At 37.7% G+C, this 27,944-nt stretch overlaps 4 protein-coding genes across 4 annotated transcripts; 3 read left to right on the top strand and 1 right to left on the bottom strand.

Annotated features, from left to right (window-relative positions):
* The first annotated feature begins 3,487 nt into the window (after nucleotides 1-3,487).
* Nucleotides 3,488-13,599, top strand: LOC6648203 (retinol dehydrogenase 13). The gene is made up of 5 exons (XM_002069540.4): nucleotides 3,488-3,647; nucleotides 4,703-5,352; nucleotides 5,558-5,621; nucleotides 12,885-13,031; nucleotides 13,160-13,599. Exons 1-5 carry the CDS (start codon nucleotides 3,550-3,552, stop codon nucleotides 13,335-13,337), a joined length of 1,137 nt encoding a protein of 378 aa, XP_002069576.1. The 5' UTR covers nucleotides 3,488-3,549; the 3' UTR covers nucleotides 13,338-13,599.
* On the bottom strand, nucleotides 6,654-7,845 carry LOC111519180 (elongation of very long chain fatty acids protein F-like). Its single transcript, XM_023178583.2, has 3 exons — nucleotides 7,778-7,845; nucleotides 7,518-7,702; nucleotides 6,654-7,442 (listed from the first exon to the last, which is right to left on the bottom strand). Exons 1-3 carry the CDS (start codon nucleotides 7,791-7,793, stop codon nucleotides 6,882-6,884), a joined length of 762 nt encoding a protein of 253 aa, XP_023034351.1. The 5' UTR covers nucleotides 7,794-7,845; the 3' UTR covers nucleotides 6,654-6,881.
* A 2,500-nt stretch (nucleotides 13,600-16,099) lies between the features above and the next one.
* On the top strand, nucleotides 16,100-25,713 carry LOC6648202 (serine/threonine-protein kinase D3). The gene is made up of 8 exons (XM_047009172.1): nucleotides 16,100-16,162; nucleotides 20,753-21,515; nucleotides 22,290-22,434; nucleotides 22,509-22,646; nucleotides 22,742-22,923; nucleotides 23,361-24,363; nucleotides 24,425-25,162; nucleotides 25,220-25,713. Exons 2-8 carry the CDS (start codon nucleotides 21,390-21,392, stop codon nucleotides 25,414-25,416), a joined length of 2,529 nt encoding a protein of 842 aa, XP_046865128.1. The 5' UTR covers nucleotides 16,100-16,162; nucleotides 20,753-21,389; the 3' UTR covers nucleotides 25,417-25,713.
* LOC6648201 lies at nucleotides 25,713-26,770 on the top strand. Its single transcript, XM_002069538.4, has 3 exons — nucleotides 25,713-26,328; nucleotides 26,425-26,579; nucleotides 26,641-26,770. The coding sequence occupies exons 1-3, from the start codon at nucleotides 25,713-25,715 to the stop codon at nucleotides 26,719-26,721; spliced, it is 852 nt and encodes a 283-aa protein (XP_002069574.3). The 3' UTR covers nucleotides 26,722-26,770.
* The last annotated feature ends 1,174 nt before the right edge of the window (nucleotides 26,771-27,944 follow it).

A 27,944-nucleotide genomic window follows, 5' to 3' on the forward strand; every position in this document is an offset into this window, starting at 1 on the left:
TTATACTTATATACAACAAATTGACGACCAAGCAAAAGTAAAACTTTATATTTAGTGAAATGATCAAACTGACACGAAATCCAACACCCTTTCACAAATAAATATATAACTGATATAAGCTACATACACACACTCAACACAAAAACTACACCCACACATACACACACACACACACACACACACACTCTTTGAACTTTATGCGAAAACCTAGAGATAGATAGAAAAAACTCTTTTCATGGGCTTGTAGTTCTTATAAGTCTTTAAGAAGAAACATTTTGGTCAGTGATTTTTGTTTAACAACTTTGATTTAGAGTCTAAACTTTTGACTATATAAAAATTTAATACTTTTTGACTATTAAGTTCTAAAATTGTTGAAGAAATGGAGTTAAATATAGCCTACAATCAATCACAGCTTCAATTCGTAAAGTTTTAAGGCAATTTTTGAGAAAAAAAAGTGTTAAAAAACGTTTTTTTCTTTGTGAATTTCCTTCTCCATTATTATTATTCTGATTATTCCATTATTTTTAAAACTACTTGCCGAAAATACCAGTCAAAAAGTCTTTATTTTAAAATTATAGAAACTTTAGAAGTAAAACCTAAGCAAAAGTTGGCCCTAATATAAATCCTTCTTTATGCCATTTTTTTCTGTTTCTATCATTGACCAAAAAGTAAATTGAAAAACTTGAAAAATATTCAAATGGTTTCTAATCACTAAAGACATTAATAACTACATATATACATAGTTCGGAATGGTTCTTGTCCGTATTCACTATTTTTTTCTGAATCTGAACCTTAAAGCATAGAATACATTTAAAGTTTAATAAAAAAAAACTCAAGAAGAAAAACAAAGAACAAAACAAACAAAAGAGAAAAAAAATAAAAACAAGCTTGTTAGTGATACTAATTTTAAATGAACAAACAATGTTTGAAATGTTTATATTGTTATGTAATTTCTTAACTAATCTTTGTTGATTTTCCTTGATTTTATAGATAATGATTATGTAAATAGAATGTCAGCTTCAACTTGTAATACATAGAAAACTCAACAGTCTTAAAACATACATACACAAAACATATTATATAACATGGAAACAAACATTCTAACACATAGCTACATACACGAACACCTACACACTTACATACATACATACATACATAATCAAGTATGCATAATGAAAGTGAACAAGTTCCAGGCAAAACTTGTACACACACTAACACACACTAACACACACTAACACACACACACCGCACATCAATGAAAATCACATCAATTTACCAATTAGCATTAAATATTTAAATTAAAACGAAAAGCATATAAAACACTGTCTGAGCAAATGCAAACTAACTAAATGCGAATGACTAGGCAAATGCAATAGAGAAATGATGAAAAATAAAACCAAAAACGAAACTAAAAGCAACGCACGGCAATCCCAATAAAACAAAACAAAATAAGAACGCCGAAATTACTTAACAAAAATGTAAATTCAAGAAGCGTAAATAATAATCAAGAAATGAAAGAAAAGAAAAATAAAAAAACAAAGAAATATACAAACACAAAAATTATACACAGAAATACAAATTCATTCGAATATGCAATTTAATTTAGTCACCTACTTATTCCAAAAAGAAACAGAAAAAAAACCCGTGCTGCCTTGAAAATAAGTCTGGGGTAAGTTGGAAATATATTCAATTACTCGTAGTTAGCCGGAAGCGAACCACAGATTGCAGTGCGAGCTGCTTGATTCTGATTCTGATTGAATGCATTTGTCGCTAACAATGGGGGTCAGCAAGTGGATAAATTAAATGGTTAAAATACGTGCGTAAGTATTGAAATTGGAGTCGCAGCAAGTTGAAGGGGTGACTAGCAGAAGTGAAATCGGACCTAATCACCCAAACAAATGTGGGTTCATGTACATAAACCTATTAAATCTTTAAATCTGTTGATCTCGAGTTCGAACCCCGACGTAGGTGGAGTTTCCCCCTGATGAAGCAATACTAAAAAGTAGTTCCGTCGGGGATAATGGAAACGATTGTGGATAACGAATAATTTTTTCCATAAAACTTGATGGAAATTATTCGTTAATCCACAATCCTTCCCACTATCCCCGAAGGAAGTACCTACGAGACCTACCTACCCCAGTAATGTATTCTACCAAGAATTCTAGGAAACTTTCATCATGAAACATCAATCAAATTCAAAATGTTTGGGAAATGTATTGGTATCTCAAAACTTAATTCTTCGCTGCGGTATTTTAGGTATTCTTTTAAGACACAAGGCTATAGTTTTCTGAAGAAATACTCTAACCAAAGAACTTGTTAGGTTGCTTTCTAACTAACAATAAGTCGGAATAAATAACTAGAAGTGCGAAACTCTCAGCTCTTTTTAGTGTCTTTAAGCTATCAGAAAGTTTTTTCTTCGAACTAAGAAAATTTCACGTTTTATCAATACAACTAAATTCCAATTTTTCCCTTTGACGCCTTAGTTTTATTGTTTAAACACATTTATATTGTTTGACTTCTTTGTTAATTTATCAAATTAAATTTTCCACATTTAGTGTTTACTATTTATTTTAGTTGGATGAAAATGTATTATAAAAGTTATATAGTTAATTTGAATATATAAATATACTCTCCAAATAAGTAAACTTTCAAAAATGCACAACTATTTCAACTCTGATTCATTTACAGGGAAACTCGCGGTCAGTGTGAGGTCTAGAGTCGGCTTAGTATTTAATCTCCAGAGTCTGTCTGTCTGTCTGTCGCTTTGGGCAACGGAAGTGGCACGTATTTAGTATAGTACCCAAATGCTGCTAGGCGATAATTAAAATTTGTGACCATGCCAAATGAGATGAAATCAGCCCGGAGAAGGAATAATTGAATTACATTAGTCTCCCCCCCCCCAAAAAAAAAATATATGCAAAACGAATGCGTAAAACCGCGAGAAAAAAAATGAAATGAAAAGGCGGTAATTAAAAAAAAAACACAAAAAATAAAATGGTGGAATGGTTGTGGAAAAGCGTGTGTAAATAGCGTCCTGTGTAAATTTTGCACCTAAATATATATAAAAAGGCGACTACAGGTTGCCCGGCAGACAGGAACAAGAAATGGCCCTCTCTTTCTCTTTCCATCCAACTGCTCTTTCTCGTTCTCTTTCCTTTATCCAAATGTGGCATCTGCCATCTATTTGCCTTCTTTATCCAACGGCCATTTAAGTGTCGAGCAACAAGCATTTATGTAAATTGAAAATATGCCGGTGACTGGGGCATCCATTTAAATTCAATTGTCAGCAGCAACTTCTTCCTCTGATCCGGTAAATGGAAATCCGCATATGACTGCGGGTCACTCTGCTCTGCTCTGTCTGTCTGTGTCTGTGTGTGTGTTTGTGTGTGTGTGTGGGACCACGCAATAAAAATTTATATATTTACGAGTATTATTACAATTTGTGACTGGACCAGCTCCCCAGTCATCGTTAGCCGGTAGTGCAGTGCAGACGTCGTCATTTTATTTCGTTTCGTTTCGTTCATCAATAAGTACGCAAAGTCTTTTGCCATGGAACGCCTACTGACCATGTTCGAGGAGGCTGATCCCTTTTCCACCTGGTGGCCAACCATTGCGGCCCTTGCAGTGGGCATTGTGATTACAGTGCGGTGAGTGTGAACCGGCATCTCATCTCATACATTTTCATGAGTCAACGGAAACGTTTCCACGACTGGTGTCTGGCAAAACCCAGCCCAACGATAAGAAAGGCTGCTGCTGAAAACTTTTCCCTTTACATTTTTGGCGGACACCCGAACGTAAATAAATGTCACAGCGGAAAACTTACACCAAAGAAAGAAAAAAATTGCTTTTCTCGCGAGCAAACTTTTTAAGTGGATTTCATAAAAAAAAAATGAGAGAGGGAGAGGTAGAGAGAGATGGAGAAAGGTCGGATAATATGTAATATCCAAAGATTATATACATTTTCTTTGCTTCTTTGAACATTAAGCGCAGTGGTTTTTGTGGCCTTTGTTCTGTCCCACAATGCAGGTGACAGAGGAAAGTACCCCACATAAACTGGCCAAAGTGGCAAAGTAAAAGACTCGAACGAACTGCTTGCATCAGCCATAGTATTGTGCCAACTTCTATATCTATATAAATAACTGTGGCATGTGCCAAAAACTGCAGTAAATATTTACAAAGTGGATTTGTGCAATAGAGAAAAGTTGTAGAAAACTAAGACTGAGAAGATGTCCGAGTCAATGAAGTGGAAACAATGGAACATAAGCCGGAAGTGACATATGTATGGGCCAATTAAAATATAGTAAACTCACTTCATTATATGAACAGTTCTAATTAGCATGAGTGAGAGAGGAGATAATCAAAATTATTGACTATTACAATCTGCAATTCACAAATGTTTATCTGAGGTTTGCATATTTGTCCATAGTAATGTAAATTGCAAAATTAATTCCATTAGCGCCTTATCAAGAAGCCAAAGTGACTTTAAAACATATATATATATGTATGTATGTGTGCATGTATGGGTGTCTGTATATGTTATTTACACAACGATGCAGGCCACAAGGTGGTTACACGTCATTACACAAGAGCAGCATAAACCGCAGGGTCATCCCCTTAGCATCCTTTACTTGGGGCCTTCCTTTGACAATATTCTATCTTTCCCTTTCTTTCCTTTGCTTCTCGTGCTACTCCCGCATTCTAGGACCATAATGAGCGGGCAACGGTGTCCCAATGATAATCAAATCAAGGAGCAAATTGTTGTCATAACCGGAGGGAACAGCGGCATTGGCTTTGAAATAGCCAAAGCTCTGGCTGGTCGTGGTGGCCGCATAATCCTTGCCTGCCGTAATATGGTTGCCGGTGAACGCGCCGCCGCCATTATTAAGCGAGAACTGGGCTGCCATACGCCCACTACACCTGGCGATGATGTTAATCCGGCAGACCGTTATTTTGTGGAGGCTCGCTACATCGATCTGAACTCCCTGCGTAGTGTGCATCAGTTTGCCCAACAGCTAATGGCCGAATTTGAGCACATCGATGTGCTGGTTAACAATGCGGGCTTGGTGTTCGCCAACACTCAAGTGCCCACCGAGGATGGGTTCGAGCGGCACATTCAGGTGAATTATCTGGCGCCATTTCTGCTGACCCAGCTGCTGATGCCGCATCTGAAGCGTGCGGAACAGGGACGCGTCGTGTTTGTCTCCTCACATGCCCATCAGGCGGCCAAAATAGATTTTGATGATCCGCTAAATGTGGGCACTTGGGCAGTTAAATTCCATCCACGTGATGCATTTGCACACTCCAAATTGGCAGTAATATTGGCCACACGTTGGCTAGCCAAAGAGTTAAAAGGTAAGAAAACTTTACCAGGGCTTAAATTGAATTGAATTGAATTGAATATGAATTGGAATGACTTATAGTAAGTAGACCAAATGAGAGGGATCAGTCAGAGAATATTCCAATCTCTCACTCTTTATCTCGTTTTTGATTTAGTCAATTTATGCCATTTCGATTTATGCATTTTGCTCATTAAAAATTTGATTTAATTTCCCCGTAGATACCTCGGTCACGGTCAACTGCTGTACGCCCGGACTAGTGCGTGGTACGCGCCACCTGCGCAAGTAAGTAATGAATTCCTTCTTAATGAAAACCTTCGACAACAAAAAAAAAGTCCAAACTGCAAGTATAAATAAATTTTAGGCTTATTTCGTGGCAGCAGCAGCAGCAGTAGAAAACTTTTGCACTTTCATTAGGCAAAAGCCAGCACCACCGACTGTGGCTTAGAGAGAGAAAAAGATAGAGAGAGAGAGAGAGAGACAGCATTCTTAATGGGTGGTTGTGTGGCTTATGTAGCTCCATGGGCGGCTTATTTTGATGCAATCAAAAAGTTGCCAAGTCATTTGAAAGGAGGGCCAAACCTGTGAACATTGGGCGGGGCTTTGGCAACAATTCAAGGCAGAAGTCGTAACTAGGCAGCTATATTAGTTTGGCAAAGGACGAATGCATTACCTAGACAGGCAGACAGATACCAAAAAAGCGGCTCTTCGAAAAGAATAAAAGAATTTCCAATGGCATCTTTAAAAGCCACCCTCCCAAAAAAATGAAGAAATGTCGACTCATTGTTGTGAGCCAAGGACTTTTGTAATTGCTACAATATCCATTTGGGATATTTAGTGCAACAATCATAATCGAGGCATGCAAATGAGATTCAGTACTCTTCAGTACCAAGAAGATGGTGAATGCAATTAGCACAATACATTGAAAAGGATGTGCAAACACGACAAACAGTTGCAAATTGCAAGTGGACAGCAAAAGAGAAACAACAGCTGCAATATGAAGAGTTCCTCATCAACCCACACACTCACACACACACACACACACACTTACACACAGCCATAGCCCATTACTCCCATTCCAATTCCATTTCGAAATGTGGTAATTAAAATGCCAACTGCAAGACGCGGGTCATTTCGTAACTCAAATGTTCAGCTTCTTTATGGACAGGCCAAAAAGTTTTCACTTGTCCCTGAATATTCTGACTGTGTGTGTTTGTGTGTGTGTGTGAGTGTCGTTTTGAGTTATTGGCCAAGTGTTTACTGCTGACAGTTGACTGGATCCGAATCGACTTTATGTGTTGACGTATCTAGCATTAATGCGAGATTTATTGATGCTTTTATTTATCGCTTCGTCTCAAATCAAGAAAAATCTTCATTGTACTCCATATTTTTGTCAGTTATAAATTAGTTTGTCAACCAATGTGATGACAATTTGAATGCTATTTGAATCATTATTCACATAGATAAAGCTAAACTTAAAGACATTCAGTTATAGACAAAGGCATTTACTTTACAAAAAAAAATTATAAATAATTTAAGTATTTCTTATTCACGATTCTTTGACTTTGGTTGCATATAAGCTTTGTGATAGAAATTGGCAAACATAATGAACATTGCCGTGGACATTCCCATTAGCAGTAGATGCTGACCATACAATTTGCATTCTGGATAGAATATAAACATTATATCGCCATGCAAATGGCATATTAAAAACTGCACCATTTGTGATATTGTGATTAATTTTTTCCATTTCTCAATTCCCTTCATATTGGGAAACAGAGCCGATATAAAATAATATGTGTACATTAGACTATGCACAAATGTATTGCACATGCCCATTGAGACGATCTCTCCGCCAGCTCCGAATTTGGGATAGAAAATGGGAAAGAACAATACCATAGAAATATGATGGAAGACATGAAGAACTGTGATTTGCTTATAACTCTTGCGTAGCACAAAGAATATCGTATCCATGAGATCACAGACTTTGTTTAGAAAGTAGAAATAGCTAAGAAGACGCTCCCATCTCTTCTCAGGATGATCCAGTGGCAATGATTCCATGCAGCGGAAATTATATATTTGTTTAATGAAAACCATATGAAAAATCTGAAAAAATTACCAAAATTAGATTCTTCATATGTCACATTAACTTCGAGTGAGTGTGTGTGTGTGTGTACTTACATTGCAAAGTAGTGTGACATTGTAGACAATTTGAAAGGCATTGTAGATTAACATGGGTTTTTGCACATTGTAGGGTCTACGATTTTTCATCCAGTCTTTGCCCACTTTAAACACAAAGATTACATATGCCAAAAGAATGAATACCACAGACCATAACGAGGTCATCAATGGTAATTCCACGGGATCTTTAGAAAGGGAAAAAACAAAACAACACACTCACTTAAAGTTTCTAAAAAATGTTAAAGAGTTCACAAGCCTACCAACTGATGTAGACATCTCTTTTTTAGTGTTTTTTGTTTTTTTTTTTAATATTTTTTTATTCCATCCACACTCTGTGAAAGTCAGTTTGCAAATGCAATTTACATTGAGTCTAAAATACCATGAAACCTTTTAGTTTATGTGCATAACATTCAAATTCCAAATTGTATTATAAACGTTTCGTTTGTGTGGGAATTTGCATATTGTATTCATTACTTTGTTCCATCTAATTCCAATTAAGGAAACATTTTTAATTAAAACCTAAAACACAAAAACGGTTGGACACTAAAATTGTTTAGAAAATTTCATAAATCAAGCTGAAATAATTTATAAAAAATCAATCATTCATTATACAAAGAATTTTCTGCAATATAAATTCTTTATCCTTAATCAAAATCACGAGATCTGATTCATATAAAGAAATAACAAAATTAGTTTGAAATAAAAGTCATAAAAATAAAGCACGTGGATGGCTTTGGCTTCGATTATTCAAGAGTATATTCATTAGTCTAGAGTATATTGAAATTGAATAATATAAAACATTGTTTTGCACGAATGTCACTAAACCTTGAGTTATATAATCATTAACAATTAACAGATTCAAGGTCGATCAAGTGAAATGGAGAGAGAGCTTGTATTTTAGTTTAGCTATTTTTGGCCAAAAGTTTAGCTGTCAGAAGCCACAAACTCATAATCCATCATAGTCACATAATGGTCACATATATGTATGATGGTGTCAAATACATTCCCAGTCTATATCAGAAATATTGTTAACATGCGTCATTACAATTTGCAAAATGCCATAACAATTCCGACAGAGCAGGAGAAAGAGAGAAGCAAGCGAAACGTGAACAAGAACAAGAACGAGAATGAGAATGAAAACGTTGGCAAATGTGAAACAAAGTCGAAACAAAGAAAGAAATCAAATGCCACAGCAACGTACAAATCATTTGGACATAAAACGCAGCACCTTGACAGGCCCACAGGATGCCATGTAGGAGGGAGACTTGGGGTTGGGGGGAGTCAGGACAATGGCTCTGTAACCGGCAATAGGCACTGGCACGTGACCTAGGCGGAGTGCCAAGAACAACCAAATGACTGGTGGAATGGGCATTAAGTTCTCCTTTTAGAGATGCACCATATAACTTCGTGTGTCTTTAAATTGTAAAGATATAAGAGATCAACAAAATTAAGTAAAAACTGAGCAGTTTCCATTGTTATGACTCAATTTTGTTTGAAATACTCATTAGTCAGTTTGTCACTTTAAATATATTCAAAATAGTTGAAAGCTAAAAGGCTATTGAGTAAACAAACAAAAAGATATGGTTTCTGATCACCCAATTCAATTCTGTAATATAATATTATGAAGGACTAAATCACGAGATCTTCTCTAGTTGTCCTGGGCCTCAGGCATCGGCAATAAAACAGCAAATGAACAGCGGAAGCAACTTGAAGTGGACTACATACAGATAGATACATACATACATACATGTACATATGTACTTACATATGTATAGGTAGATGGGTACATACAATATGTGATGGGTCCCCGCCTTCATATCCATCGGCATGTTCAGTATATACTGAATTTCATATATGCATGTGCCTTACATGCATTCGCTTTTTGTCCATTGGCTTCCCGACTCCTTGTTGTTGGGTTTTTTTTGCAGTGTTCTCTGTACATGTTTTTCCTTCTTCAAGTCGATTCTCTTTTATAACAGACTTTGTAGCGCCAAATTTAAGTTTTGTTGTACTTTCCACACACAGACAGACACTCACCTTGTCTGCATTTATATCTGCCAATCTTCCATCTGGTTTTGGCTAGGCCAATTCCACACAATGCAACATCTTTTAGAACTTATCTAACCATTGCACTTTGACGGCTTGAGCGCCTGTCAATCCGTGAGTTTCACTGCGTTTATTGTGATTGAAAGATTGATAGAGATCTGCCAAGATTTCAAGCTTGGACTTTTTGAGTCATTTATTGAGAAATTGATTTCAAATTTTTTTGTATTTTAAATTAAATTCTCCTCAAATGAAGCGCTTACATTTGTATCGAATTGGAGTTTGTTATCAAAACTCCATCTCAAGGATAACATGTATTCGGCCGTTGGTAAGGGCAGAGGCATCAATTCGGGTCTCAGGTAAAACCCTTTTATGATATGATGACCCTTAAAATTGAGTAATCGTCTATTAAATATGCATATTTAAGTTATATATTGTAATTACCACTAATGGACATGTCTTGTTGAAATTTGTAAACTCCTTGAACATATTATAAACTATTATCACATAGGGATTATAGGGTTTTCTCAGAAATCGGCACACATCGATTTTTCCCTTCACCAAAAATGGTTTATAACCATTTAATCTTTGGAAAACTTGAAAACTAAGTGAAATATTGTGGGCCTTATGCAGCAAAGTTCCATTAAAGTTGAATTCTGTTCTGTTCCTTTGAATGGCTTTTAAGCGACAATTATTTATGGTAACCCACGAATTGTTGTAACTCTGACAGACGGCATTTGTTAGCTTAAATGTGACAGCCTCCTAAAAAAGGTAGAATCTAAATTCTATCTCTCTTTTATGTATCAAAATTTTTCACTTTTTTACTTACATTCAATTCTATGGCCGAGTAAACGATGTATATGGTCAATAGACCAATAACTATTTGATTCGATTGCATAGTCTTCACTACAAAATATTGATTGATAAGTTTGAATTTATATTTGTTTGTTTTTTAGAAATAATCAAAGTCTAGTTTTAATAGACCCATTTGACCAAATCGTACAAGCATTTATGGACAGTTTAACAACTTAACAACTCTATTTCTGTTTAAATTTTTCGTCTCATTAACCCTTAATTCAAAATTGGCCAAATACAATACATTTTAGGGGTTTATTCTATAGCAGATTCCAAGACTTGGACCCGAGTTACTATTAAATGAAATTCAAACTTATCCCTCCACTTAAATACCTCACTCTCTACACAGTTAACGCTAAGCCATTTAAAGACTTTTCTTTAGGGGTTCTCTGCAAACAAACTGGCAAAAAAAAAAAAGAAAAACATTTTCTTGTAATCAGCTGCAACACAGTTGGGTTAGCAGGTGCAAGTTGCAGGTTGCAGGTAGATGCTTGAACATGAACTTTGCCTCGACGTTGGCTTGGCTAGCCAACCCCCCCGCCAAATACCTCATAAAGAAAGATAATGCGAGAGGTATGAACGTACTTTAGATGGAATTTGCAGCAAAAAAAGAGCAAACATTTTTGCCAAGTTTTTTAAAATGAAGATTCAAGGACAATCGAAAAATTCTATTTGATTGCACGGTATAGGATATTCGAGCTGCTTTTGTATTTGTTGCTCGTATCTGTTTTTATATCTAGCTCTCTCTCTCATCTGCAGCCCCTGCAGCCTTCTGAGCACTTACTAAAAAGTGCATCAAACGAAATGAGTGGAAAGTGGGTGGAAAATGGGAGGTAGATATCTATGCGAAAGAAGAGTATGATACGATGTATGTAATGAATGCCAACCTCGACCCTAGGCAAGGGCTTCTAACAGAGAGTCAGACATAGACATAGACACCAGCTGGAGAGGATAGTTCCACGCACACACACACACACACACACCTCTAAGCGCCTTTGTGAGTCAGTGTGTGTGTGTGTGTGTGTACTCTGAAATGAATGAAAATGAAAAGCAGTTAATGCTCAAGTCACGGAAAAAGCGTAAATGGAAAAGTTAAACGCATTAATTATTTATTTATCGTTTTATCATGTTCAAGTGTCGGTGAACCTGTTTCACCAGTGTCCGCCACCATCGCCATCACCGACGACTCTTCTTCTCTTAGCCATTGTGAACGTAAACGTGAACGTAGCTGGCGGCTGCTGCCATGGGTAAAATAACACACAAAACAACAACAGCAAGAACAACATCGCAGCTAAGCAAATTGGGCGCAAGTTCGTAATCCTTCTTGAAAAGGCAACAGGAGTAAGAGTACACTGGCAAACGGCAGTCGCACCCACTCAATGGGGCCCAGTCGATGAAATTGGCCATGGACTGGAGCCGTCCAAGCGTGGCCAACGCACCACACCTCATTCTGGGTGGAGGCACAGACAGTCATTGGGTCGTTCGGTTCGGTTCGGTAGGGCCAATGCTTTTTTTTTTTGGGTGGGATTGGGATCAAGTGACGGACGTTAAATTTAAATGCGCCTGAAAATGGGTTTCTTGTTTTTTCTCTTTCGTATCTTACTTACTTTTCGTTTTTGTTTCAATTTTTTGGTGAGCTCTTGTCGTTATTTTGTTGTCGCCGCAATTGAAAATGTCATTAAAAAAGAATGCAAAAAGCAATTGTTAAACTTGTTTGCAAAAGTGAATTATAATGCCATTTAAATAAAGTTGGTCCAGATACAAAAGGATATATGGCAGGAGGCTTTAAAAGGATATTTCGATGACTGAATTTATTGGTCTTCTTTTCAGAAACAGTCAAAGAAGGATAAAGAGTAAAACAAAGCGAAGGATAGATAAAAAAGAAAGTTAAAGAAAAGGTTGAGACGACATCAGAAAATTTTTCAGCCATGGCAAATATCTAAAAGTATATCTCATCACCATTAATCACTAGACCGAAAAGTTAAAGCCTTCTAAAGAACTAATAGTTTTCAATATTCTTCTTCCTCTTGGGTGTGTTTTTTGGAAAGCAAGTGGGAGAAAAATCAAACAAAGGCCTTTTGAAAGAAGAAAAGAAGAAATCAATGCGACAATTATAGAAAAAAATGGCATTAAAATGCCATCATAGGAGGAGGGAGATAGATAGATAGATATAGAGAGCTAGCAAATCATACCAAGGAAACAAGAGTAAACAATGTCTCATCCTTTGGAGCAATCTCCTTTACAAACTTACCCTTCGCTTTGTGATGAGCTGGCAAATTTCGGCAACTTTTTCAAGAAGAAAAAAAATGGCTGTCATTGTCATTTGGTCGTCATCTGCTTGGGCACGTGTCCCCTTTTTTGTTTTTTGTTCCCTCTTTGTATTTGGCCTTTTTGTTTTTTAATTACAATAGAAATTAAATTAGTTAACTTTTGGTTTACTCTGTCTTCTCCCCTCTCCCATTCACACAGTTCGCCGCTAATGTCGGCCATTTGCATTAAAGTTATAACCTACCCATGGATGTGGCTGTTCATGAAGAATGCCTACGAGGGAGCCCAATGTGCCATACGCCTGGCCACGGATCCACAGCTGAAGCAAGTAACCGGCGAATATTTCAAGTGAGTTGTGCCATATTAGAGCCAATTTGTTTCCCCTCCCCCAACCATCTCTTGTTTCTTTTTTTCTTACTTTTTGGGTTTAAAATCATTCTGGGTTTTTTTCCTTACTTTATTCTTACTTTCTGCAGTGACTGCGAAATTGTTCCAAGTTCGGAGGCTGGCCAAGACAAGGAATTGGCCAAGAGATTGTATATGCAAACCATAAAAACACTCGAGCGCGTTACCAAACTAACAGTCGACAAGGAGGCAGTAACTGCCGGGAATCAGACCGAGCAGACGGAGCTGAAGGAACTAACGGAGGAGTGATTTATGCCTGGCACGCAGCCTGTCGACTTCGGGGACTGCAACTGCAACGTCTATTTGCATTTGGTTTAACAATTGCCGCATTAGGCAGCCTCTACTGAGACTGAGACTGAAACTAAGACTGGGACAAAAGGAGCGGCAGGCTGGCATGAAGGCAGGCAGGCCACTTAGGACCGCCTTTTTAAGGGCGCCTGCAACTGAAGTTGAAGCCGGAGTCTTTTGCCTCTAAGCGGTTTTATTTTAAGAAATAAATATATCTTTAATGTGTAACCAACAAAAAATTTTAGTTTATTTTGGACTAGATACTGGCAGCGAACAAAGAATAGAACAAGAAAAGGAACCAGCTGATTGAGTCGATATTAAAGATTCTAACCATTGGCCCTCAATTAACATCCAGAGGAAGATTTTGGAGCTGTAACTTTGAATGTAATCTGTGTATTTGTTGGGGGTTAAGGTCCTCCCCATAAGTTCCCCCATTGTGTAATATACGTATTGACTGCGTCAGGTCAGAGTCATTTATTTTAACATCAATTAAATGTGTGCCTCTGGGCAACGATATAAATGCGTAATGTCAGTTCGCTAATTGTCCCACAAACTCCTCAATACAGCAAATCCTAATAGCCAATAGACAACGCGTGCCAACAAACTGTTGATTATAAACAACATTAGCAGCAGCAGCAGCAGCAAAAGCAGAGGCAGATATGGCTGCCTGGTGTGCAACAAGCAAATAACAGACAAGTAAACAGGCAAACAAACAGACAGACAGACATAAAATGCAAGGCCAATTATTTTTTGTTAAGCGAAAAACGATTTTCATTCCAATATGTACATATATATATAGATATGTATATGTTGTGTGTACAATGTTATGTGGATCAGGCAATAGTACCCAGTCATAACAGCAAGGCGAAGCCCCGCTTTGTATGCTATGGAAAATCTCTTTATTATATTACGTGCGGCGCTTTTGTTGTCAGAGATGATGGCACAACTGAATCTCCGAGTACCATACCCCATATCCTCTCTCTCTCTCTCTCTCTCAACACACACCCAACCAAGACCCCCAAGCCCCCCACACATTCCCTAACCCAATCCCACCACGACTCTTCGTCCAGCTTCCAATGTGCCATGTGTTGCTAGAACAATTTTATGCTTCCCCTTTTTTTATTTATTTCCTTTTTTTTTCGCTTGCTTCTTGCGACTGTCCTAGTTGATTCCTTTTTGTGCTATTTTTTTTCTTATTTGCTAAAATGAAAAGCTCTTGGAGTGGAAAAACGATTACGTTGTTGCCATTTCTACACATCTGTGTAAAAGCTTTGCGTTTCCGGTTACCTTTCCGCTTGTGTCGTGTTAGCGTAATATGCATTTTACGCGCCTCAATTTCGTAATAAATGCGAAAGAGAAACCAGGTTCTTCAAGTGCAGGGGAAACGAAGCAACCACTCAAAGCAGTAGCCAGCAGAACAAGGCAAGCATATAAATTGCCAACAAAATCAACCCGATTTTTTAGAGTGTATTGAAAAGCTTTTTGTTACACGAAAGCAACAATCAGAGGGCTAGAAAAGCTCATATGCCTTTCTCTTAAGTTCAATTCGCTCTTTAATACTTAAATGAAACCTCTCTTAAATGACTCCAGTAATTTATAGAGTGGTGTGTTTGAGAATTCAGCGAGTTAATATAAAATAAAGTAAAAGTATCCGTTAATAATTTAAAGATAAAATAATTTTAAACACTTTTTTTTTAAAAAAGTATGTAATTACTTACAAAATGATTAAAAGTTATTGTTCAAAGTGGCGTCGTATACATGATTTAGATGTTTAATTTTCTACAAAAATAATGAAAATGAAAATAATGTTTTCCAACACCTAAAAAACTTAAAAATCTAATAATGTTGCTAAACTTTTAACATATTCCATATATTTCGAAATGTTTGGTCCCCTGACAACTCTGCAAAGCGCTTTCTCTTACAACGAAACGCGTCCTCTCTCTCTTTTTCTCTTGCTCTCTTTTTACACTAATGTTGTAAAGCTAGAAACACCTGTGTGAGAAAACAAGCAATGTAAACAACTTGAATGGCTACAAGCTAGCAACAGCTAAAATGCCAAAATTAAAAAAAAAATAGAAAATGAAGAAAAATAAATAAACAGAAGAAAAATTTTGGGAAAATCTATTGAGGAAGTGGTTGAAGTGAATGAGGAAAATATGCCACAAGCAAAGGTGCAAATTATGTTTAGCTTTTGCGGCATACTCCCTGGTCTCTCTCTCTCTCTCTCCCACACTCTGTTTCTTACTCGCTCTTGCTCTCTTCCTCTCTCTCTGAACCTCTGAGCCCTCTGTGAGTGAATCTTGTTTTGCAGTGTTACCCAAACGATTCCCGTGTTGCTGTTGCTGCTGCTGCTGCTGCTGCTGTTCCCAAAAAACTTTGAGTCGAGTTGAGCTAGCACGAGCTTGGCAATTTGTTTCGTAGATTTTGCTTTTGCTGTTTTTGCTTCAGTTGCGCGGCGAACGAGACATAGTGCAAACGTGCCAAAAAAAATATATTCTCGTCCAGTTGAAAACGTAATCATTGCCACAACGTGGATGCGGATAACGTCGCGAAAGACGACGCTGACGACGATGCTGTCTTTTGCCACTGCCACTGCCACTGCCACAACTGGCAACGATTTGGCAGTAGAGTAGCATAGACCAAAATAAAAACGAAAGAAAGAAAAAAGACCCCAGCAAAGAAAAGAAACAAACAAACTACGACAAAAAAAAAAACCAAAAAAAAAGTTTTATATATATTGAAAATTTGAAAAGAAAAGCGTCAGTCAAAATGGGGCACCACTGAAGGTGTGTCAATGTGTGTATACATGTATTTTCATAAGTACACTTGTGCATAAATATTTGTGTGTGTGTGTGTGTGTTGGTGTGTGTGTCTTGTGCTTGTGTAAATGTGCATATTAATTATTCAAATTAATTGCAAGTCTCTCTCCATTATACGTTATAAATATAACGCATAATAAATGAGCGTGAATGAAAATAGAAATAAAAATGCAAAACAAATTATTTCTTTAATTATTTATAAACATTAATGTCGTTTTCATGTTATGCAAAATATATGAAAACTCTGTATAAGAAACACAATTCAAGTGAATTGGAAATGCCTTTCAGTTAGATATGTAGATACTTCCGTTGAGTTCCGCCAAGTTCATGGTAAAGTCAATGGTGGAGGATTTATGATTATTTTCTTTCCATTTCGAAGTCCAACAGGATGAGCTACAAGAGTGGGTGTCTCATTTGTTGTTTTTCTGGTCTAGTTGCCCATTCCAACTCTAATGCATAAATATGTATGTTTGTTTGCGCCCGCGCCTCTTAATATTTATTTTCCCCATATATGTATATATATAGTACATATGCATGTACATTCATCTACATCCTTACACACACACACAAGCACACACACAAGCACACATATAACCAACAAAGACTTCAGTTAGCAAAACAAACAAATGAACAAAAACACATTCAAGTTATTCCTTGGCCTTGTTGCCTTTAGCTGTGCGTCAGCCTGTCGTATACTTGATATGAGTGTCTCAGGCCATGTTTCTTAGGAATGAATTTATATGTCTCTAAGTGTGTGTGTGTGTGTGTGTGTGTGTATGCCTGTGTGATAAGTGGGAAGCAATGGAACAGTTTAATGACTTCTGTTTCCTTTGGTTTACAATTTTCACAGTTCGGTTTTCGGTTTCTGGGGTTTCTGTGGGTTTCTGTGAGTTTTTGTGGATCAACTTTACCCACATTGGAATTTGAACTATCCCCTCCCAAACGGTGGTGATGTTGCTGGTGGTGGCAGCATCAGCAGCAGCATCGTAACGGCCCCTACTTATTATCAGCTAATTATCTATCGATGCTGATGATGCCATGCGCTCTGCTCTCTCGCCTTATCAGCAGCCAAAAAAGAAGAACGAAATACAATCAAAGCCTGCGACTTTTTTTTTTTTCTTCATTCGTTTTTTTATTTACATATTATTTGCTGTTTGTTTAAAAATTAGAAGTCGAATATGAAAATAAATAAACACATTGATAAGCCCCAATCGAAATAAAAGCAAAAGCAAATTATACTTGAACAAATGCCAAAAGAAAAATGCCGCAAAAATTATTACAGATTATGGCGTGAGTTTCATCTTAAAATACATGCAAAAATGTCTACGATTTAAATTCAAATACAAAAACAAAGCCAAATATAAGTTAATGTTGCTTAAATTGGAATATACATAGATCGAAATATGAAGGAAGATTAACTAAATGAAGAAAAACAGGGCATTAAATTTTGTTATAGTTTGTTTTTATGACATGTAATTAGAAACTTATTAGATTCCAAGATTGTGAACCAATTTTCTACTAAACATTTATTTGAAATAAATTTAAAATTTATGTTCTAAAAGATGCTTTTATTTTTGAAGGTTGTTTACCTAAGATTTCAGTTAGCCATTCAAGATAAAGTAGTTGAAAAAATGAATCAATAAATATTAGAAATATAAAAATGTATAACCGTTTGCTTTTATGATGTGACTGATTGTCAATTAAATGAATTAAACACATAATTAGTATACAAATGATAGCATCAATTTGACAATAACAAAAACTAACTTTTGTGGTGAAAACTCAATTAGAACTTGGCCCTTGGCAAAAATTGGTATTGAATGCGAACAAGCATTTGGCTTCCACTTGGTTACTTTTTTCATTGTCCTTCGTTCACTTCACTAGCCCGCGGGGTGGGGGTGGTGGTGGGGGGTAAACTTTGTGAAAATCGCTTATCAAGCCAGGTTGGGAAACCACAGGTAGTTTGTGTGTGGCACAGCCTTGACAATGACTGCTAAAAGAAGAAAATGGGCGCACAACAAAGAGAAAGAGTGCAAAATTGTAGCGCCAATAGCAACAATCGGCCAAGGGATACAAGTGGCAGTGAAGAGTTGGGTGTGGAGGAGGTTTGGGCTTTAGGTTTGGGTTTGACAAAAGGGGCATCAGTGGCCGCTAAAACAACAACACAAACAACAACAGCAAGAAACAAACAAACAAAGGAAACAAACAAAACAGGCCAACCACGAATGGAGGGAAGAAGAAAAACTCAATGAGCTAAAGTAGTTGCGGGAAAAGCAAGAGAATAGACTATGCCGGGTTGAGTACTTTGGTTCATGGCACAAATGCTCATGCATACACTCTCTCAGAAGCACTCACACACACGCACACACACACAACCTTAAACAACAGGAGCGGACTATGCTAGAAATGGCCCTCTCTAATGACCTCACTATTTGAAAGTTTACTTCAGCTCTTGGCCAAAAAAGAAGTTTTAGAAATTGTAAAATAAAGTCAATAAGTGCTTTGCTTTGATTCTTACCTCTGGAATATAATTGAGTATATATCAGCCACTCCTGGCTTATTGTCTCTCTTTCTGGCTTGTTTCTGTTTATTTGTCTGTGTGCTTGTGTGTGTGTGTGTGTGTTGTAAAACAAGTTTTGAGTTTGCTTTTACTGTGCTCTGGCGGTGGCATCGTCAACCGCTTTGACTTTGGGCAAGCAGTTGGCCAAGTCAGTTGCTCTTTTGGCTTAACAAACTCAGAACGTGCCGTGGCAGTTAGATGACGACCAAGACGACGACGACGACGACGACAACGACGATGATGATGATGGCAGTGACATCAAATTGCAACAAAGAATAATAGCAACAAGAACATTAAGAGCAATAACAATCTAAAGACTTAGTCACCATGTCACAGTGGCATCAATTTACTCAATAAAAAAAGTATAACCAAGAAGAACACAACCAAAAAAAAAAACAAAAAGTGCGTATTTGTTGAATAGAAATTAGCAAGCAGGCGGCAGCTGTTGCTCGTTGTTATGTAAATGTCAAATTGTATCTCATGGATACAAAATCTTCAAGTGTCCATGTGTATATGAGTGCCTCAGTGTGTGTGTGTGTGTGTGTGTCTATGTGCCAATAGCCTTGACTTAAGGCTCTACTGTGCTGCGTCATTTGATGCTCCAATTTTTATTTTTTTTTTGTCAGCCACTTGATGTATTTGAAAAGCCTCCACTTCTAGCCACTGGCAGCTTCCCTGCTTATGGATGGATGGCTTCAATTGAAATTCAAAACGCATTACCCCACTTTAACCCTCTGGCATAGCCAAGAAGCCAATACATACACTCCCTCCCATACATACATACCTACATCCATACGTATAGACATATTCAACTTTAGACTGATACACCTACTTAAAAATTGTTTTTTTTTTTTTTAGAAAGTTGCTTGGCTGCCGCTGCTTGCCATCGTCATTTTTTACTTGGCTTGGCTTTCGTTTTGGCCGTCTGTCTCTCTCCCTTTCGTTTACATCTCTTGGCATTCTTACCATGACCGCCGCAGCAGTCTCCCCAGTTTATGGGCATATTTTTCAGTCTGATTTTTTTTAATTATGTTTAATGTCTGGCATTTTTCATGCATACTCATGTGCTATATAGGTCAGGAAAATATATATACATGTTTTCGTCTTAACAATTGACGAATAATGCGCAGTGATCAATTGTATCTTTCATCAAATTATTCCCACATACTCACACACACATTTACGTGTGTGTGTGTGTATACTTGCTTAATAGATTTTCTCAAAGCAATTAGCAACCAGTTTTCAATAATCACAATACTAGAAAGAAAAAAAATAGGTGTATATCATGTCTAATTAAATGACTTGAACGTAATGAAAGTGGCCTGTGGAACCATGAGGGAGAGGGTTGGGTCAATGTAATCCCCATTGTTGTTTTGAGAGACTTGCTCCATGACCTAACATACAATACGTATCCAATATACTGATGATAGATAGACCGAGTTAATCTCACTCAAATCTATTGGAATGCAATAGCTCATCGAAGACTATAATGAAGTTTGAATACTCTTGCAACTCTCCCGACTTAAAAAAAAAGAATAGTCATGAAAATTTGTTTTATTCATGATTTAGAAAATGAAATATTTTCAAGTTATGAAGCGGAATGCTCTTCCCTTAAGATTCAAACAAAAAGATAGTCAAAGTAAGCTAAAAGATACTCTTCACAAAAGTAAAGATACATTTTGTTGACTAGGGTATTGACGGTTGTTGCCTCTGACTCATTTGAACCACACAATAACAAAAAAGGCAAACAGAAACTTGACTTTTACAAATCCAATTAATATTTTTTCGAGTATAACAATCCTTTTGGTATTTTATAAATTTTTTATATATATAAATCTATACATACATATATAAAATTGGATTACAATCTGAATAATTTCATTTATGGCCAAATTGAGTCATTAAATAAAGTGTTTTTCGTCTGGCGGTGAACAAAAAAAAGAAACAAAAACTAAAACTGCAAATATTTTACTTTCTTTCTTCTATTTTATTTTCAGTTTATTTTTTTACTACCCCGCAAATGGCCTGTCTAGATGAACCTTCATAATAACTGATATATATATATACATGATTGTAAGAGCCTCTGACTGACTGCAGCTAAGCAGAAATCCTGAAACCACAAAACAGTAAAGAAAAGAAACCCGCCGAAGAAGTAAGTGGATGTTGAAACCGATTCAAACCACAAAACTAACATTAAAAATCGTCCAACCAGTTGAAGGAGAGCCAACGACAATAATAGTCGTAAAAAGTGAAACGAGTACAAAAGTTGATTTCGTCCTTGGCATTTGCAAAATAGCACCACCATCAAACCAGAACAACAACAACAAAGTACAAGTAGTTCCAAATAGAGGTGAAGCAAGAGTGGAACTGATAGATAAGAGGGAGGAGGAGAAGAGGAGATTCGGGCAGCTGCTGCATTTACTGTACCATAAAGCTGAGCAACGAAAAATTTTATTAACCAGCTTCAACCACCTCTAACGTCCTCCATTGGCATTGGCTGTGGTTACGAGATTTTTGAAAAAAATTATCTGGACCCCCAAAGGCGCAATCCTGGCACAACGACATCACACTAACTCCAACGGCAGCAGCGTTGGCATCGGCGCCGGCGCCGGCGTTGGCAGCGTTCCCATCATCATGGAGGGGCCCGAGGTGACATTTCTGTTTCAATTTGGCAGCATACGGGATGCAGTCAGTGTACCAGTGAATGCTCTAACCTTAAAGTCTCTCAAGGATTTGGCATGTGATTTCATAAATACTAAGGTAAAGAAATGGGTGTCTTGTAATGATGGGATTGGGCAAATGGGTCACCATCTGTTGACTAATAGTCAACTAGTTAATTATGCAAAACGATTGCTAGAACATGTCAATATTTTTGCTATCCATGCAGGCGTAATGCGGTCAAGTCAACATACAGAGTTTCCTCAAAGAACAATTGTAGTAGTTGTTGGCAGTCAAAGGACGAACACACACACACACACACTCACACACATTTCTCATGGTTGTAATAAATTCTGTGTGGACGATAATTGCTTAATTTCATTAAGTAAGTCAGCAGGACTACATACATACATATATATGTATCTACTCACTAGCCACATTTCCGTTCTATGCTGTTAACCATGACCAATTCAATTAGACAGCTGCTTGCCTAACACGCACTTTTCCCTCTATCAAGCTTCAGTGGTAGAAGAAGACAAACTCCTTAACAAACTTATCTACGTGTGAAAAGCAATTCCGTTGCTTCAATGAAGTAGGTTACCATAGAAATTTATGTGTGTTTGTCTTCTAGAAGAAAGAGTATCCAACCATTTTTGTTTTTTGTTTATTTTATGTTTTCCTTATCAATTGAAATCAATATTAGATTTGATGCAAAAATTTTACTCAACTCTTATCGCAGAGAATCAATTAAGATATGAATATAAACTGATAACAATGACCATATGCAAAGTGAGCGTAAAATCAGGCAGAACATCAAAAATATATCTAGTCACACACACACACACTCATCAGTTGATACTTTGTTCCAATTCACAGATACCAGATAGCGGTTTAACGTATCTATCAGAACGAATTTTACTTTTCGTCCATGACTATAGTACGCCAAATGTGCTGCATATTATCAATTCTGCAGCGGAAGTTGTCGACGAGACCTTAGTGGAAATTGTATTGACAGCGAGTCGTAAGTGAAGCCATCTGTTGACCGCAATCCCCCAAGTATTGACATCAATGGGCGTTATTTTTTTTATTGAACAGCCATATTGTATCCCACATCGGAAATGCCAACACTGAAGCCACACAGCCTCAACGTGCACTCGTATAAGGCGCCCACATTCTGTGATTTTTGCGGTGAAATGCTGTTTGGTCTGGTGCGCCAAGGACTCAAATGTGATGGTATGTAGCCCATGTCTCCATGTCCTGACTAATACAACCCATATCTATCTGTTGCTGACCATCTTCTCCATCTTCTCCATCTTCTGTCCTGTCAGGTTGCGGTCAAAACTATCACAAACGATGCGTAGTGAAAATACCAAACAACTGCAATCGCTCAAGTGACGCCACATCCAGACGCTCCTTTACCCTGCAAGCGCCCCGCAGTCCATCTGGCAGCAGTTCACAGCAGTCGCTTGTCTCCAATGAGGAGTCTAGAAATGACTCGAACAGTTCACTGGTAAAGCGCATGTCGGAGCTTATGAATGATATTATTAAGAATTGACAATGCTTGAAACGGGCGGGAGGGGGAGACGTACTTAGCCTACAATACATATATATAGGTAGCTATCGAATAAGATGGTGGCGGGTTTTGTGGGTGGAATAGAGGAAGCTTTATGCTACTTCCTACGAGTATTTAAAATATGTATTCATTTTCATTTCATTGTGTTTTGCTTTGCCCATTTTTCTTTATTATTGTATGCTTACCATTTGAATAAATTTTCTATATTTTTACATACTAACAAGTTTGATTTGAATTTGATTTTGTTTTCAATGCATTTTAAATACTCGTAAAGAAGAAGAGACAGAAAGAGAGAGAGGGAGATTTTAAATAGTGGACGTATATTATTTTAGCCATTCGAATAGCATAACAACTCCAACCCTTTCCACTCGCAGAACATACCAGGCTATCAGGCTGGACGACATCAGAGGACACACTCGGCCGGGAGCAGCAGCGGTCGCAATGGACTCACCGTCCTCCGCATACCACACACATTTATGGTGCACACGTATGGCATTCCAACAGTGTGTCAGCTGTGCAAGAAGCTGCTGAAGGGTTTGTTCAAGCAGGGATTGCAGTGTCGTGACTGCCAATATAATACGCACAAGAAATGCATGGACAAGGTGCCGCTGGATTGTACGGGCGAGGCACAATTGAGTCAATTGCAGGCCGAGATTAATGAGGGAACACCAACACGCAAGGATCGCGACAATTTCTTTCGTGAGGAATTCGACGACAGTGATTTTGAGGATAATGAGCTGGGCATGGGCAAATTTAAAGGTGGCGCCACCAATTTGGTAGCGGGACGTCCTCGTGAAGCGCCCAAAGCTCTGACAAATGCACAAAATTCACCGCCCGAGCTGGTCAATGGCGGCGGATTGGATAGCAGTAGTAATAGTGGTGAAACCAAGTCAAGTGATGGTCAATCCGAGCAATCACAATCCTCTTCGTCATCCTCGCCCAGTGCCAATATCCCGTTAATGCGAATCGTCCAATCGGTCAAGCACACCAAGAAACGTGGTGGTCAGGCCATTAAAGAGGGCTGGCTGGTCCATTATACCTCACTGGACAAGGCGGTTAAGCGCTACTATTGGCGTCTAGATTCGAAAACCATAACGTTATTTATCTCAGAGCAGGGTAGCAAATACCACAAAGAGTTGGCCCTGTCGGAACTCATATCCATAGAGACGCAACGGGAACCAAAATCGCAAGAGGCCAACTATTGCTTTGAATTGTGTATGCCAAATCTGAGCTATTTTGTGGGTCAAGATCCTCTGCTCGGAGTGAAAGATGAGCAGGCTGTGCGACTGCCGCCGCCAGATAGTGGTATTGGCAGCGATATTGCCAAATCCTGGGAGACAAGCATAAGGCAGGCCTATATGCATGTAACAAATACACGTAAGAGACTCCTCCAGCCACTGAAATCAATTGATTTGGCTAATGACTTTTATGCTTTCAGAATGCTGTGAATCAGAGGAACAAGTCCAGGATATGGGACAACTATATCAAATATTTCCCGATGAGGTTCTTGGATCGGGACAATTTGGTGTCGTGTACGGCGGTGTTCATAAGAAAACCAAGCGTGAGGTGGCCATCAAGGTGATTGATAAGCTTCGATTTCCCACCAAGCAGGAGGCACAGCTAAAGAACGAAGTGGCCATACTCCAGAATATCTCGCATTGCGGTGTCGTCAATCTGGAGCGTATGTTCGAGACTCCGGAGCGTATATTTGTTGTCATGGAGAAACTAAAGGGGGACATGTTGGAGATGATTCTCTCACATTCACGTGGACGTCTCAGTGAACGTGTTACCAAATTCTTAATAACTCAAATACTGATTGCTCTAAAGTACCTACACTCGCAAAACATTGTGCATTGCGACTTGAAGCCGGAGAATGTGCTGCTCTCCTCGGATGCTGAATTCCCACAAGTGAAGTTATGTGACTTTGGCTATGCAAGAATTATTGGCGAGAAATCATTTCGACGTTCCGTGGTGGGTACACCGGCATATCTTGCACCTGAAGTGTTGCGCAACAAAGGCTACAATCGATCCCTCGACATGTGGAGCGTTGGCGTCATCATCTATGTGAGTCTTAGTGGGACTTTTCCTTTCAACGAGGAAGAGGACATCAATGATCAGATTCAGAATGCCGCCTTTATGTATCCACCGAATCCCTGGAAAGAGATATCATCAAATGGTGAGCGAAAAAGACGACTAAACTACAACAATTTCAATCTTATCCATTATTTTTTAGCCATTGACCTGATTAACAACCTGCTGCAGGTGAAACAACGCAAACGTTATACGGTAGACAAGAGTCTTCAACACTATTGGCTGCAGGATAAGCAAACCTATCGAGATTTGCGTAATCTGGAGGCACAGGTGGGCGGTGGGCGTTATTTAACGCATGAAGCCGACGACATACGCTGGGATTGTGCTGGTGATATGTGACCTGGTTCATCGAACGATAACTACCCAAACTGTGCGGATTGCCATAGACATCTATCCGATAGTTCACCCAAAGTGGAGGCCATTGGTGATAAGGCATTGAAATGGATGCGTTTTCATCTGTGCCGGCACATTAAATAGTGAATACCCCTCTCCCCCTCTCCATCATACATTTACTGTCACGCATTTTTATTTCAACTAAATCAAAAACTAGTAGCTAGTAGCTTTAAAGGCAAACTCTTATGAACGCACTCAGCTCTGAACAAAGAAAGAAAAATAAAACAATGCTTGACAATTAAATGCAACAATGTGTAACAACTGGGACAACAGTTCTCCCAGCAAGAATACTTTGTCTTCCAAACTTTTTCCAGCAGTTTACAGATGACAACCCAACGAAGAAGATGCCGCTCTCAATGATCCAATTGAGCCTTGTAGTGCTGGCAGCCTCTGGTCTTGGTGTAACATCTCAGATCAAGCTCAATCCAGGTAACAAGGCCAAAGCAGAGCCAGAAGGATTTACTACACACAGTGCGGTATGGATTGAGTATCAACGCGAACGTTTTGGTGTTACCAATAATCAGGCCAAGCCGCAAATCGTTAGCCCCAGTCAAAGCACACACATTGCGGTGCCAGCGAATACCACAGGACAACCAATGGATGTGGTCACACCCAAAGTGGAAACCACCTCAAGGCGACACTCCTCGCAAGCAACAGAGGGCGAAGTTGCAGATGGAATGGCTGCTTCAACAGATGCCACTCAAATAAACGAAGGCGACATTCAATTTCCCACCATGCAAGGATTTCTCAAGTTCCTGAAATCTATGCAAAACACTTGGATTAAGAAATCGGCATTGAGTATAGAGAAAAAAATCAAATTGCTGAAGCAATTGCGCGACAATCTCATGAAAATTATTGGTGCGTATTTTAGAGTCTGTTAATTTTGAGTGACTTTGCTGACTTTCTCAACACCCACAATCCCACATTCCCACTCCCACAACTTGGGTGTAACAGAGCAACAATTCTCGGTTCTGTGGCAACCAACCGAGCGGCAAAGACGCAAACGTCGCGGCCTGTTGGAGGACGCCAATATAGACTTTCCACCCGAAGCGGCAATTATGAGTATTAATTTCCTAACATTTGCCGTCTTTCTAATTAAACTGGTGCTGGTGAGTTTAGGCTAAAAACAAACGTACATAAATAATTAAAATTAAATATTATTTTTTTTAGCAAGTGGTACAAATTGTAAAGAGTAAACACTACAATTTTAGTGGCTTCAATATAAACACAGAGGTCGTAAGGAATCCTTAAAATGAAGTGAGGTGCATTTATAACACACGTTCTTGACTTATTTTAAATGATTACTAAACTATATTTATAAAAATAAAAGTAATTTATTTAATTTTAGTTTACAAACACTAAGCAACTTGTACACTTTAATTAAACTGAAAACTACAATTTATGATCTTTATGTACAAATCCCCTAAAATATGCAACAATTTTTGGGACATCAACTAAGCCGACTGGGTTTAAATAAATCATAAAAAACATTTTTTATATTTGACTTAATTAGTTTAGAATTAAAGCCAAATTTAGCGAATCAACATAGAAATCATTTACGATATTACACATTTTTAAAAAATATATTTACGCGCTTACGATTCTTAAAATAAACTCGTAATTTTAAGTAAAAGTCGAAAAAAGCATTTGAATTTTCTGATTCAACGAAATATTTTTGGTTACCGATGTAGGAAATGTATAACTATTACTTTTTAATACAACAAAAATATACACTTTTTCTCACCTTCAACAATTTATTACACAGTTTTCTCCCACAAATATATAAGTAATGTTAGATTATGAGCCTCAAATTGACCTTAAAAGATAATTTATAAATATTTAAACTTGTCATCAGATTGACTCAATTCGTAGTGGCCCCAAAAAAAGGATCTACAAATTTTACTTTACTATAAGTATTCATAATTATAGTAAATTCATTCATAATGAATCTCCATTTTATATAGATTCATTAAATTTATTTGTCGTAAACAACCTTGATGATGTGGGAGTTTCATCTGTGACCTAGAAACGGTCAATGAACTCAACGCTCTCGCTTTTTTATAGAGATTCAAATGAATTGCTGAAATGAAATAGAAAACATCGTGACGCAATTATTGAAATTGATGTTTGACAACTTGCTGGAGTATTCCCCATTTGATGGTAAAAATTTACTCCAAAGACAAAAGGATATTTTGGACAATATTAGTGAATTTTTTAATAGTTGTTTTCAATGTCAAACCCTGAATTAAGGGAAAAAAAAAATTTGTAATTATAATAATCCTATTTGTATTTTAATTACTGCTAAATCTAGGAGCAGATTTCTTTGTACGCCAAGTCATCCATAATGTTTAAAATGTAGATACTTTTCAAATATTATCCAAAAAACCAGAGACTAGTTTTTGAGTTACATCACGTCATTTGTGACACCCTCAATAGGCGCGTGCATCGACAAAAATGTCAATGAACTATGATAA

The sequence above is a fragment of the Drosophila willistoni genome, chromosome 3R (assembly GCF_018902025.1).
Source record: "Drosophila willistoni isolate 14030-0811.24 chromosome 3R, UCI_dwil_1.1, whole genome shotgun sequence".
Lineage (NCBI taxonomy): Eukaryota > Metazoa > Arthropoda > Insecta > Diptera > Drosophilidae > Drosophila > Drosophila willistoni.